Here is a 12,809-nt window from a genome sequence, read left to right on the forward strand (position 1 = left end):
ATTTGCGTTTACTTACTTTATTTATGGTATACTAAAATGGTTTTATTTTTGTTTTTTTTTTTATAGTGATGATGTTTGTGTTCTATCGGCAACAGGAACAGCAGCTGTAATAAACATGTTGTACAATCGGACTGCTTCTCAGGTGGAACTTACTGGCGTTAAGCCTCCGCCAATGTCAACATCACTCGAAGAACGTGATATACTTAAGGAAGTTAAACACTTAGTGGATCCATCGTCTGCCTCAAAAGATATAATATCGACTTCCTACGGTGTTACTCCTAAAAATTCACTTCTCAGTCAACTTACTAGTCCCAAGCTTGCCTGCACCATGTGCCACGTGCCATATAGTCTTTCATCCGTGCCATTCAATGTGAAGATGAAGAGATGTGCTGTTTGTCGAAAGGGTAGAGTACCAGATGTATTAATGGCGACAGTTGAAATTCCCGATTCGTTGCTAGTTACGGGTCGAGGATGTTTTATGCAAGCTCAAGTAGTTCGTCCAAAAAAAGACTTGCGATCTGAATCAAATGCCAAGGAAATATCAGATGGTTTGCCATTTTTAGAATATGAACTTCATCGGGTGCTAATTAATAAATTAAAAGCCAAAGGCATGAATGCCATATTTGGCCTAAAAGCTCAAGTATCAATCGGTGAAAGAATGATAGCGCTCATTGCTACAGGAACAGCTATTTTCCTCAAAGCCTTGCCACCGCCATCGGTACCAAAAATTGTCGCCGGTAATTCTTGGACAGATAAAGCCAAACTTAATGAATTGCAAAAGAACCTTCAAGAAACTTACGAACGCAATCGTGAAATCTATCAGCTCAAATCAATGGATCCGGATTATGAACCTAGCGGTAGATGTCAATCGGACACAGATGAATCGGACGACGAAGTTCTTGATATGGACCTTAATATCGGCAATAAAGACGCATGTGTTCTTGAGGTGGACGACATTGAAGATCTGGAAATTATCTCTTTGCTAATGGAACCTTCACCACCAAGTGGTTTTCATGTGGTTAATACTCAGACTGTGCCAGGCTTACATGATATGGAAATAGTAAGAAATTTGCAATTTTTCACACAAGTTTGGCGAGCGAAATTGGGTCACAATCAAGGTGTCAATGGTCTTGCCAATCATTTCCAAAGGTTTGTTTGTTGTCTTTCTTATAATTATAATAATTTAAATAATATAAGATTGTAAAATTCCTTTCTAGACTCTGCCAAACAATATTTTTCAAGTTACGCAGTATGATGCCGTGTGCAATATGTGATTTAAGATTTCTTTTAGATCTTCCGGAGAGCGTAAGTATTTAAGTGAATGCTTGAAAAGATTTCCTTTAACGTGAACTTTAATTTATCAAAGGATGAAATTCAACTTTTAGTCACTGGTATGGCTTTGGGATTGGGAGAAGTAAATAAATTTAAAAATCGTCGCAAGACTATTAACAACGATGGAGCTGTTAATATGAATGGAACAGTCAAGAAATCGCATGATGAGGAATTAATTTTTCCATTAGATGAAGATCAAGAAATAACTGCTTCTGTTTCAACGCCGCCAGTTCCATCTTCTCTATATGGAAATCATTCTTTAAAATATAGAAAAGGTTCACCATCCGCAATAAAGATGTGTGCTTCGAGAAGTATGAAACATGTAAGTTAATATTTTGTTGACGTTATTAAAGTATTATTAATATTATTATTATTATAATAAGCTTTTATTGCCTGATGATAACATTTATTGGTATATATAATTTCACTAACTATATGATTTGAAGAGTTAAAAGAAAAAAATAAGTTTTGTTTAAATTAAAATTAAATTAAATTTTTATATTGAGTTTAAAAATAAAATAGTTACTCAAAATTTTAAAAGTTAATAATATTGGTTATTAGCATAACGCTATCCCCCAAGGCTAGACATGTGTTTTCATTTTTGTACTTTTTTTGTGTTAGATCGTCACTCCATCTTTTATCGGGTGGTCCTGCTGGTCCGTAAGTAAGCATCGGTAGAATAGCGAAATGTATTTGATTGTGTCTGCACTTTGGTCAAATTGTAAAATATGCTTAAGGCTTCAGAATTGATTCCAGCTATTTGTGATGTATCTGTTAATTTCATTATTTTCTAGGTAGGTAGAAATGGCGATCTCAAGGCAACCTAGCCTGAGATCCAATTAGCGCTGTAGTGTAGAGAAAAAAGATTAGGTCTCTAATCTTTGTCTCAGATAGCTCATCGAGTTCTTGAAAGAATGCTTTTCCAAAGCATTTCATTCTGGTGTTTGCCAAAGCAGGACATTTGCAGAGGAAATGGATTATGGTTTCACTTTCTCTTTGGTAACTACAGCTACGGCAAAAGGTGTTGTAAGAGATACCTAACTTCTCTGCATGAACTCCTATACGCCAATGTCCGGTACAAACCGCAACAATCCTGGCTATGTCTTGCCTTGGCCTGCATAGAAGATCGTTTATACGGGTTTTGTTATAGGTGGGCCATATCTTCTTAGATATAATGCAGTTGGGTAAATTGCTCCACCTTCGGTTTGATTCAGTTTGGTAGATAGAAAAGATTTTACCCTTCATAGCACCAAGAAGAATGTTAACCATTTCCAAAAGTGAGCTATGAAGGGCCGATCCTTGCCTGGCTAGCTCGTCAGCCCGTTCATTTCCCACGATACCACTATGGCCCGGAACCCAGATCAGGGTGGCACCGAGGTTAATATTCAGGTTCTCAAGCTCATCGCGCCATTGCTGGACCAATTTAGATGAGGATATGGCCGAGTTAATGGCTTTGACAGCTGCCTGTCTGTCTGTAAAGATAGCCACATTTCGGTTTTAGTTTGGTTTTGTTTAAGTATCTTACACGCCTCTCTTATTGCCAGCAGTTCAGCCTGAAAAACGCCAGCAAAGTCAGGAAGCCTAAAGGATTTGGCTACATTTAGGGACTCAGAAAAGATCCCAGAACCAACTCCGCACTCCATCTTTGAGCCGTCAGTAAAGATGGTAGTGACGAAACCTATCGACACGATGTCATCCTCCCAATCTTCTCTCGATGGGAAAATAACCTTAAACCCTTACTAAGGTTCAAAGTAGAAGTGCAGTAGTCAGTGTCTACCGAGATAATATCTAAGGGAATTAATTTCGTAGTGTTGCTGTGACCATAAGGTTTTGACAACCAGCTATTTGATTCCTTCAGCCTAATAGCGCTGCAGGAAACTATGTATTTAATAAAAAGGTCGATTGGTAGAAGACCCAAACTTGCCGTTGGGCAAGTACGCATGGCCCCTGTGGTGCCCACGCAAGCTGTTCTCTGAACCTTCTTTAGCTTATTGATATTATAGGCTTTGTTAAGAGCAGGCCACCACACAATCGAACCATATGTTAAGATAGGGCGTACTACGGCTGTGTACGTCCATAAAATCATCTTCGAGTCCCCACTTTTTGTCGAAAGTTTTGCTGCAGGCGTAGAAGGCAACACAGGCCTTCTTAACCCGTACTTAAATATTTAGTTTCCAGTTTAGTTTAGGGTCGAGTATAACTCCCAAATATTTTGCCCTGGAAGACAATGATAGGATTTGACCGTTGAGTCGAGGTAGCGTGAAGGGCGGTACTTTAGTTTTAGTGGTAAAGAGCAACAGTTCAGTTTTACTTTGGTTAACTCCTAGTCCACAACTCGTGGCCCAGTTGCTAACTTTCTTCAAAGCTGACTACGTGATTTCACTAATCACAGAGGTGTACTTTCCTGACACCAATAGCACCAAATCATCCTCGTAGGCTACCGCCTTCACTCCACATCTCTCTAATTTAACGAGAATTGTATCCATGACCATAAGCCATAGAAGAGGCGAAAGAACACTACCCTGGGGTGTTCCCCTACTCACGTGTTTCGTTGCGATTGTATTGCCTAAAGAGGCTCGAATCTTCCTACCACTGATCATGGAAATAATCCATTCTCGAATGAAGTCTTCTACACCGAACTTAACGTGCGATTCTTCTATGGATTCTGTAAGGACGTTGTTAAAAGCACCTTCTATGTCTAGGAAGGTGGCAAAAGTAAATTTATTTTCTTGGTCCTTAATTTATTTATTTTGAGTCGGTCTATTGTGTTGCAGTTGGTGTTGCATGACGATAGAAGATGGGTTGTAGTTACTATGTTATTTCAGTTGGGGCAGGTGGGTGGATGCTCCTTTTTAAGTAGATGTTCGTGAGTATAGTCGGTATGACCAAGGCGAAGAAGGATGATTTTTTTCAGATAGAATTTAGGTATGTCAATTGGATATTTTGGTTGAATGTAATTCGGGTTGATGTAGTGGTGTTTGTAATGTTCCCAGTCAAGCAAAGATAGTTTATGATACATTTTAACAATGTAGTTTTTTAGGTCAAGGCGGGAATAGGTATTGTAAGTAGTGCATGTCGGAGCTTTGAGTGCTGCGTTAGCAGCAGCATAAGCGTTTTTATTTCCGTTAATTCCTGTGTGACTTGGGGTCCAAATAAGTTTAATTTAATTTTTTGCTTTGGATATGATGTCCCGAATTTTGGCTATTGTGTCTGTATTGTTTCTTGGGTTCCCAATGGCTTTTAGCACTGACAAGCTGTCGAAGCAAATTGCCCATTTTCCTTGTTTTTGTATACATATCTTGAAAGACGCTCAGATAGCTAGCGTTTGGTTTGTGTTAATTGATGCCATGTTTGGTAAAATGCCTTGAGTGACAGTTGAACCATCTTGGGCTACGACTGCAAAAGCAGTAATCGAGTGATCAGTATCTGTATATAAAGTTATAGCCTTTATTAGACATATCATTAAATATCTCTAGGAAATGGGCTTCATACCTATAGATGTTATTGCAAATTTTGGTTTGAGGTAGTTCTTGCAGATCGAAGTTTATTGTTTCCTGTGAAAGTGACCATGGATGTAGATTGCCTTCTATGACGTTTGTGAGAAATTGCTTTGGCAATACCACTGTCTATCACTGACCCAGTTTGAGGAATTAATTTCACATTAAGCTTAGCAATATTTTCAAAATATCTCTCTTCTAGAATTGGTAGTCCAGCCTCAGTAAGTATGTTTTTAATAGGTGTGGTGGGGAAAGCACCAAGGCTTTTCCGAGATGCTTGGTGGTAAGTTGTTGTTACGATGTTCTTTGTAGCTCTTGGGCATGAACCGTAGATTGGCAAAGCATACTCAATTTTACTTAGAATTAAAATTTTAACATGTACAATACATTACTTCTATTAGACGATAGATATTTAATTACATTTAGCCTTGCTACTTGTGCTTTCTTTAAATAAGTATGATGTGGTTTCCAGTTATATTTGTTGTTAATTTTGTGTTGTTAATGACTAATTCTAGGTAAGTGCAGTTACGTTTTCTGCAAACATGAATTAATTTGCATTTGTCCAAAGAAAGATTAGGACCAGAGGTACAAGACCATTGGTTAATTTCATTAAGTACTATGGAAAATAATAATTTTGTTTTATCTAGGTCATTGTATTTACATAAAATATGTACGTCGTCCGCATAGATACAGTGATCTAGATATTTGTATTTTAATATAATATTACTTATCTGGTTGAAAGCAATTGCAAAACAAATTACTGATAACGGTGGTCCTTGTGGAATACCCATATCGAGTGGTTTAGTTTGAGAAAACATATTTCGAATTTTGCTGTAAAATTTCCTATTGATTAAGAAAGATTTAATATATCCAAAGATTTTCGGCCCAAGACCCCAATCTTTACAATTTGTTAAGAATTAGGTGAATGTCTATTCGATCGAAGGCCTTCTCAAAGTCTAGAGCAAGGATTGTAATGTGATTGCGCGCTGTTAGAGCGTTTGTTACAGCAAAGTCAAAATTCTCCTTGGTCGGAAGGCGACCTAGTTAGGACCTAAAACTTTTTTGAACTCAGTGTAACAAAGAATTCTATTTGCGATAATTTTTTAACTTTTGAAAGACCAGGGAAGTAGAGAGATTGGGTGGTAACTATTTATATCCCTAGGATCTTTTTTGGGCTTAAGAATGGGTATAACTGTGACTGTCTTCCAATTTTGAGGTATGATACCACTGCTAAGAATATTGTTAACTAGTGCAATGAGCCCATGTTTGGTTATATCAGAGAGATTCTTTAACATCGGGTATGATATCTTATCTCGTCCTGGTGTTTTTCCTTGTAGTCCAGATACACAGGTTTCAAGTTCCAGTGAATTGACTCAATTCGTAGAGGCGCTGCGTTGAGGGCCGGCTGGAGAGTAATGTCGAGACTTGCGAGTTTTTGAAAGTTAAAAGCCATGGGAATGTTTAACTCGTTGGAATTATTTGACCATGTGTGTGCAAAAATGTTGCAGATTTCATTTGGATTGGAGAAAGTACTCAAATGGGTGTTGATGGAAAATAAATCATGAATTCAGTTTTCGATTTGTTTATTTAAAGTCCATATTTTGTATACAAGGTCGTTAGTTTCGTCAACATGTCTTGAATGTGTGTAGCTTTTGTAGAAACAAGAACTATAACGTTTTTTCAGGATCGGGCAAACAATACTGATTGAATTCATCGGCGATGGTTTCTTGCGACCACATTTTACTGATAAGTTACTGCATATCTTAACCATAATATCTTCAGCTGCTTTGCAGAGCTCGGCATTCAATCCATCGTCATCTATGTTGAATGGATCATGCCTGAAAGTAGTAATTCGGTTCGTTGTCGCCGTTTTATTTGTACTATTTCGTGTTCTTTATTGAGATTTTTGCTATGGTCTTTATAATATTTTTTAGACTATCATATTTATTTTGGAGGCCATTATTCGTGTTTGACTTTTCTAAAAGCTGATTGAACTTTGTCTTTGTATTTTCGTTATAGGTAATTACTTTCGTTCGGTAAGATCCACGTCCATTCCCTGCTATCTTTCTTTTTTAAGAATGTATTCCCGAATTTCAAATACATTTACCTTAGCCACTTGATGAGTTTCTCTCCTCTTTTATTTCTTACTCCATATCCATGAGGTCCAATAGTTGAGTTTTCTTTGTAGTCAATTCTTTTTAGTCAATCTTTTTCCATGTTTTGCATTAAAATCACTTATTACGTACATTAACTCTGTTTTGTTGTTTTTAATGTTTCTTCTAGAAAGTCGTAATATGTTATCATTTCTTCGTCACAGCTTTTTCTGATCAGAAATCCTTATCCGTATTGACCTTTAGTTTCTCCTATGTAGCAGAAGATATTATTGTCATTAGTAAGTTATTCTAATCCAAGTAGTCTTCTTTCGGCTACTCCTATTATTTGATCTACTCTTACCACCGGTGATCGGCCGGCATTCGAAGGATTGTCTGGATATTAAGTGTTCTTTGTTTGCATCTTTCATTGCAGCTGGAATTGCGTTTTTTGAACTTCGTGGGCTATTTAGTTTAACGTCATTTGATCCAACTGCAGTAGTTTTCGATTTTTTTGTAATTATTTTTTGGTTTTCCTGACAGTGAATTTTAAAATACAAACAAAACTGTTTTTATTATTATTATTAATATTATTATTATTACTAATTAATTAAAATAAACACAAAATTTAATAAATACTTAAACTAGATATGTATTAGATGCCAGGGCCATCTACTGGGAAGTTAAGTTTTTAATTGTAAAAGATAAGAGATATATACATACATAGGTAGGTATTATTGTTATTATTTTTATTTTTTTCTTAAATAAAGTTTTCAATGTTTAAATTCGTCATTATATTGTATACCAAATGTATGTTGTCAAAATTGATATTTTTCAAAAGATGGTGCAAGTTTTGGTTTGATAGTTTTGCGCAGGTTGAAGAGTAAGAGTGGAGTTATCCTCGCAGATATGGCAGAGTGGAGGTGCTTCTTTATTGAAGAGGTGTTTTTGTGTAATGTATGAGTGGCCCAGTCTGAGCCTGATGTTTAGCTTTAGTTTTTTTGTTAGATATGTTGCTGGGTACCAGCCACGAACCAGCCACGAACCGAAGCCTGTAAAGACGATCAAGGGAACATCGTAGTAGAACCGCAGTCGATGCTGAGAATATGGAAAGATCACTTCTCCAAATTATATAACAGCGATGACGAACCGAATTCCGCTGTAAGGGAGATAGAACCACTCAACCTCGGCGACGCAGATCAACAATTCCGCCTACCCGACCTTGACGAACTGAAGATAGCTATATCTTAACTTAAGTCAAACAAAGCTGCTGGAGCTGATGGCATCGCTATCGAACTATTCAAAGCAAGAGGCGATGACTTGGTACGGAGCATGCACCAACTCATCTGCAAAATATGGTCGGAAGAAATCATGCCCGATGAGTGGAATCTCAGCTATTATGTGAACGTCTGAAGCCATTCGTTAACAACCTGATTGGTCCTTATCAGTGTGGCTTCAGACCAGGTAAGTCCACTATCGACCAAATATTCACACTACGGCAGAAAAAACTCAGGAGCTTCAAATCGATACCCACCATCTCTTTATCGATTTTAAAGCCGCGTATGACAGCATCTATAGGGAAGAGCTCTACCGAGCAATGTCTAGTTTTGGCATCCCTGTCAAACTTATCCGTTTGTGCAGAATGACGATGGAGAATGCACGCTGCTCTTTCAAGGTCGGAAAAGATCTTACCGATGCATTTGATGTCAAAAAAGGTTTTAGACAAGGCGATGCACTGTTATGCGACTTCTTCAACATCGTTCTGGAAAGAATTGTGCAAAACTCAACCCTCAACACTAGAGGCACAATCTTCCAAAGATCCATCCAATTACTCGGATACGCAGATGATATTGACATAATTGGAAGAGCAAAGCGTGATGTCAGTGGAGCGTTTTTGAGCATTGCAACGGAAGCGAAGAAGATGGGTTTAGTGGTCAATGAGGGCAAGACCAAGTATATGCTGTCATCAAAAAAGGACACTGAACGACGACGTCTTGCAGAAAACGTCACCATGGACAGCTATAACTTCGAGGTAGTTAAGGACTTTGTCTACCTAGGCACCGCTATTAACGCAGACAACGACACCAGCACTGAAATCATCTTGCAAATCTTGCAAATGAATAATCTTGCAAATCGCTGCTTCTTTGGACTTAGAAGGCAATTGAGAAGTAAAGTCCTCTCTCGAGCATGTAAAATCACCATCTATAAGACACATCATCCCGGTTCTCATTTATGGCGCTGAGGCCTAGACCCTGTTAAAGAAAGATGAGAGCGTCTTAGGATGCTTCGAGAGAAAAATTCTTCGGGTGATTTTTGGTCCCGTATGCATAGATGGAAAATGGAGGAGGAGATATAACGACGTACTGTACGGTCTGTACAGCGACACTGACCTAGTTAGCAGAATCAAAGTCAAACGGCTTAGATTGCTAGGTCATGTAGAGCAGATGGTCAGGTATTGATTCCAACGTGGCCGGGAATCCAGATGATTTTTAAAGTTTCGGGATTTAGGATGAGATGGTGTCTTTTTGTTTCTACTATTTCAATGGAGTTCGAAATGTATTCTATAGTCTTCATAGTTGAAAAGCTATCCGAAAATATGATCTATTTTCTTTTCTGGGAGTGTGTTATCTCTTGGTATATAGAAAATGCTTCGGCAGTAATAGTGGATGTATGAGAGGATAGTAGCCCTTTGGAGACAACGCAACCGTTGGCGCCAACAACGTCTGTAAATAGTAGTTTCCATCCAAGAGATTTGTAGTTTTTTTCCATGTCTTGAAAAAGTTTTTTGTACATATCATCAGAGGTTGAATTTTTTGGATAGTTGCAAAGTTCGGTGTTTATGGTGTTACTTGGAAGGTTCCAAGTTGGTTGGCTATTCTTTGCGTAGTTTTGAATAGAGATTGGAACACCAAATTTCTTTGCGAACGTGAGTGCCCTACATAAAGTTGATTGGATTCTTTGATGTCTCTTTCGATTCAAAATTTGTTTACCTTCTGGATGGATGAATATTCTGTATTTTTGTAATTATTTTGGCCGTGACAAAGTCAATTCTGTCCGTTAAATGAGGAAGCCCAGCTTCAGTTAATATGTTAATGATGGGTGTTATGTTTAGCGTATGGCAGCTTCTGGTGGTGGAGTGGTAAGGTGTTGTGATAAGACCAAGAGATGATTTGGAGCATTTTCTCTTGATTGGTAAACAATAATCAATTTTTGATAACACTATGGATTTGGTTAAATTTATAAGAGTATTAATGTTCGCGAAGCTATTTTTTGAAGACAAATATTTAATTATATTAACCGTGGCAGTTAAGCTTTTCCTTATATGAATACAATGGTTCTTAAAATTAAATTAAGAATCCAATATAATGTCAAGAAATTTCAAAGAATTAATTAAATCTTAATTTAACCTTCTTCTCTTACAGTATCCAATAAGAGAACGATTTGGCATCGACATCACTCCACTAACTTACGTCCCTGGTGGTAAAATTGAAAAATATTTGGGCAATTTAAACTTTTTCTTTATCCGAGAGAGTACTTCTGTAAGGGAAATCGGTGGAATAAGTGGATTCGTTCACAGTTTTATCACAGAGGTTAAAAAATTCTTATTTTTGAAATGTTTAAAATTCTTCTAATTAAAAACATGTTTGTATTTTAGCTCTTAGCTGTTGTTCGAGCACACATCACAACGCTAGGTGGTAATGCAATGGTAGCATTTTACATGACGGAACTAATTTTGGTCGACAATCAACATAAGAATCAGGTAAGAATCCCATAATCAAGATACGAATTGAATCAAAATTATGTTGTAATGTTCACTTTATTTTTCTCTTAGGCACAATGTCTTGTGAGCATCGGTGGTGATGTTGTTTATGTGTCCTACCACACCGATGACTGATATTCAAAACTAAGAGGGATCTAGCGTTTATTTTTCATGACAAGACCCAAAAGTGTTATAAATTAAAAACTTATAAACAACACTTTCCTATCATTGCTCTCTTGTCTTAGAACCCTCCAATGTTTCAATCCCATAAATGCAATATTCGTACTTAATATAATAACAACAATAGTAGTCAAATTCAACAAAACCCTCAGATTATAAATGCAATTATTTTATTTAAACTAGTTAATGCCACGGTTGTTGTTTACTTAATATATTATAAAACAAAAATATAAACGCTGTGTTAAGAAATTGTGTGATGTTATGTTGCTGGATTGTAATAAATCACTAAGCCAACAACCTAAAGAATTTATCTTAAAATAACGAATGGGTTTAATATTTTTGTTTGATTGTTTGTATTGAAAAAATAATAATCGGAAAACATATTTTATTGTGTTCTAAAAAAAATGTAAATTAAATTAATAATAAAACGGTTTAAGCGTTAAATCCGATGTAGTATATAAATTATATTTACAAAATTTGTATCATTAATGCATTTTGGATATTTTCATCGATAGAAAAATCGTATTTAAAAACTAAAAAAAAAACATACCTAATTGACTATTTAAATGTGTGTATTAAGGTTTATGTCCCGAATGCAGTGTATATGAAAAACATATTAAATGAAATTGCCATGAATTTATGAAATTCCATTAAGAACTTATTGTGGAAATATTAATACAAACATTTTGTTAACATTTTACTTTGTTGAAAGTAAGATGTCGTCGTTTTAAGAAAGTATTGAGAAAGTTAATTTATTTAGTTATTTTTAAACAAAAATAAAACAAAATTGTCAAAGGCTAATAGGACTTTCTTTTCACATAACTTTCCATTTGTTTTATCATCAGGAATATATTTTCACAGCAGTTGAAGCTTTGGAAGACTATTGAGAATATTTAACGTGGGAGGAAAACAAACACGCATACAACATAACAAGCTTCGAAAACAAGTTTAGTTTAGTTTATTTTTTCGATATGCTATACACATTAAGATACAATATCTTTTTTATTGTGATAGCTTTAACTTGCGATGTTCCAATGGTAGACATGTGTATTCACCTCTGCCTATCAACTAATACTCTCACGTCCCCGGGGTAAACATTTTTTGCCTAGTACCTAAACTGGACATTGGGTTCCAAGCCCAGTGGAAAGTTGTTGGGGTAGCAAAAGCGAGAGAGAAATGGGGAAAGGTGTTTCCACTAAGGCACCTATCCTTTCATCCAGACAGCAGCGGAAGAATTCCCGAGATGGAATCAACGGTGGTGTGAACACCTAATAGGGCTACTAAGACACATTTGAAGCCCAGGCCTACAACCAGTCCACCTGATTGACCACACTGGTATAGAGAAAATGGACCACTTGCTCGTTGTAGACATGGTACGGCTACGGATATAACGATCCAAGCCAAAAGAATGTATTACTGTAAGAAGATTCGACCCTCGAAAACCTCCAGAGGCATCGCATATAACGCATATAACGCCCTCTAAGTGAACGTCTAAGGCCGTTCGTCAAAACCTGACGGTTCCTTATCAGTGTGGCTTCAGATCAGGAAAGTTCACCATTGACCAAATATTCACATTGCACTGCAGATCTTAGAAAAACCCAGGAACTTCAAATCGATAACCACCATCTTTTTATCGATTTTATAGCTGCGTATGACAGCAGCTAAAGGGCCGCATTGTCACTCGCGAGTCGCTTAAGTAAATAAACGAATGTGACTTTCTCGCATTACTGTTTGCGATTCGCCAAATTGGCGAATTGAAATATCGTTCTATTACAATTGGCGAATGCTCACCTTTATGTCATAATCGGTCGAACTGTAATTCTTGGTGCCTTTAAAAAAAATCATGGTTTTTTTTAATTTGAAGTAGTTACATATCTAAATTTTTTGTTGAGTCATACAAAAAATGAGTGAAAATCGACAAAGGTAAGAAAAAATTAAATAAATTATAAT

The 12,809-nt window shown here is 36.7% G+C and overlaps 1 protein-coding gene across 3 annotated transcripts in view; it reads left to right on the plus strand.

Annotated features, from left to right (window-relative positions):
• LOC129953934 (C2 domain-containing protein 5) overlaps window positions 1–11,660 on the plus strand; it is a 44,308-nt gene extending 32,648 nt beyond the window's left edge. For all 3 annotated transcript variants that reach the window (XM_056067480.1, XM_056067481.1, XM_056067482.1), the window contains 6 exons: window positions 67–1,149; window positions 1,218–1,305; window positions 1,367–1,654; window positions 10,342–10,509; window positions 10,575–10,679; window positions 10,752–11,660. In XM_056067480.1, coding sequence (XP_055923455.1) covers window positions 67–1,149; window positions 1,218–1,305; window positions 1,367–1,654; window positions 10,342–10,509; window positions 10,575–10,679; window positions 10,752–10,814 — 1,795 coding nt within the window. In that variant the 3' untranslated portion in view covers window positions 10,815–11,660. The remainder of the gene's footprint in view (window positions 1–66; window positions 1,150–1,217; window positions 1,306–1,366; window positions 1,655–10,341; window positions 10,510–10,574; window positions 10,680–10,751) is intronic.
• Window positions 11,661–12,809: the final 1,149 nt, after the last annotated feature.

This window comes from Eupeodes corollae, chromosome 1 (genome assembly GCF_945859685.1).
Source record: "Eupeodes corollae chromosome 1, idEupCoro1.1, whole genome shotgun sequence".
Lineage (NCBI taxonomy): Eukaryota > Metazoa > Arthropoda > Insecta > Diptera > Syrphidae > Eupeodes > Eupeodes corollae.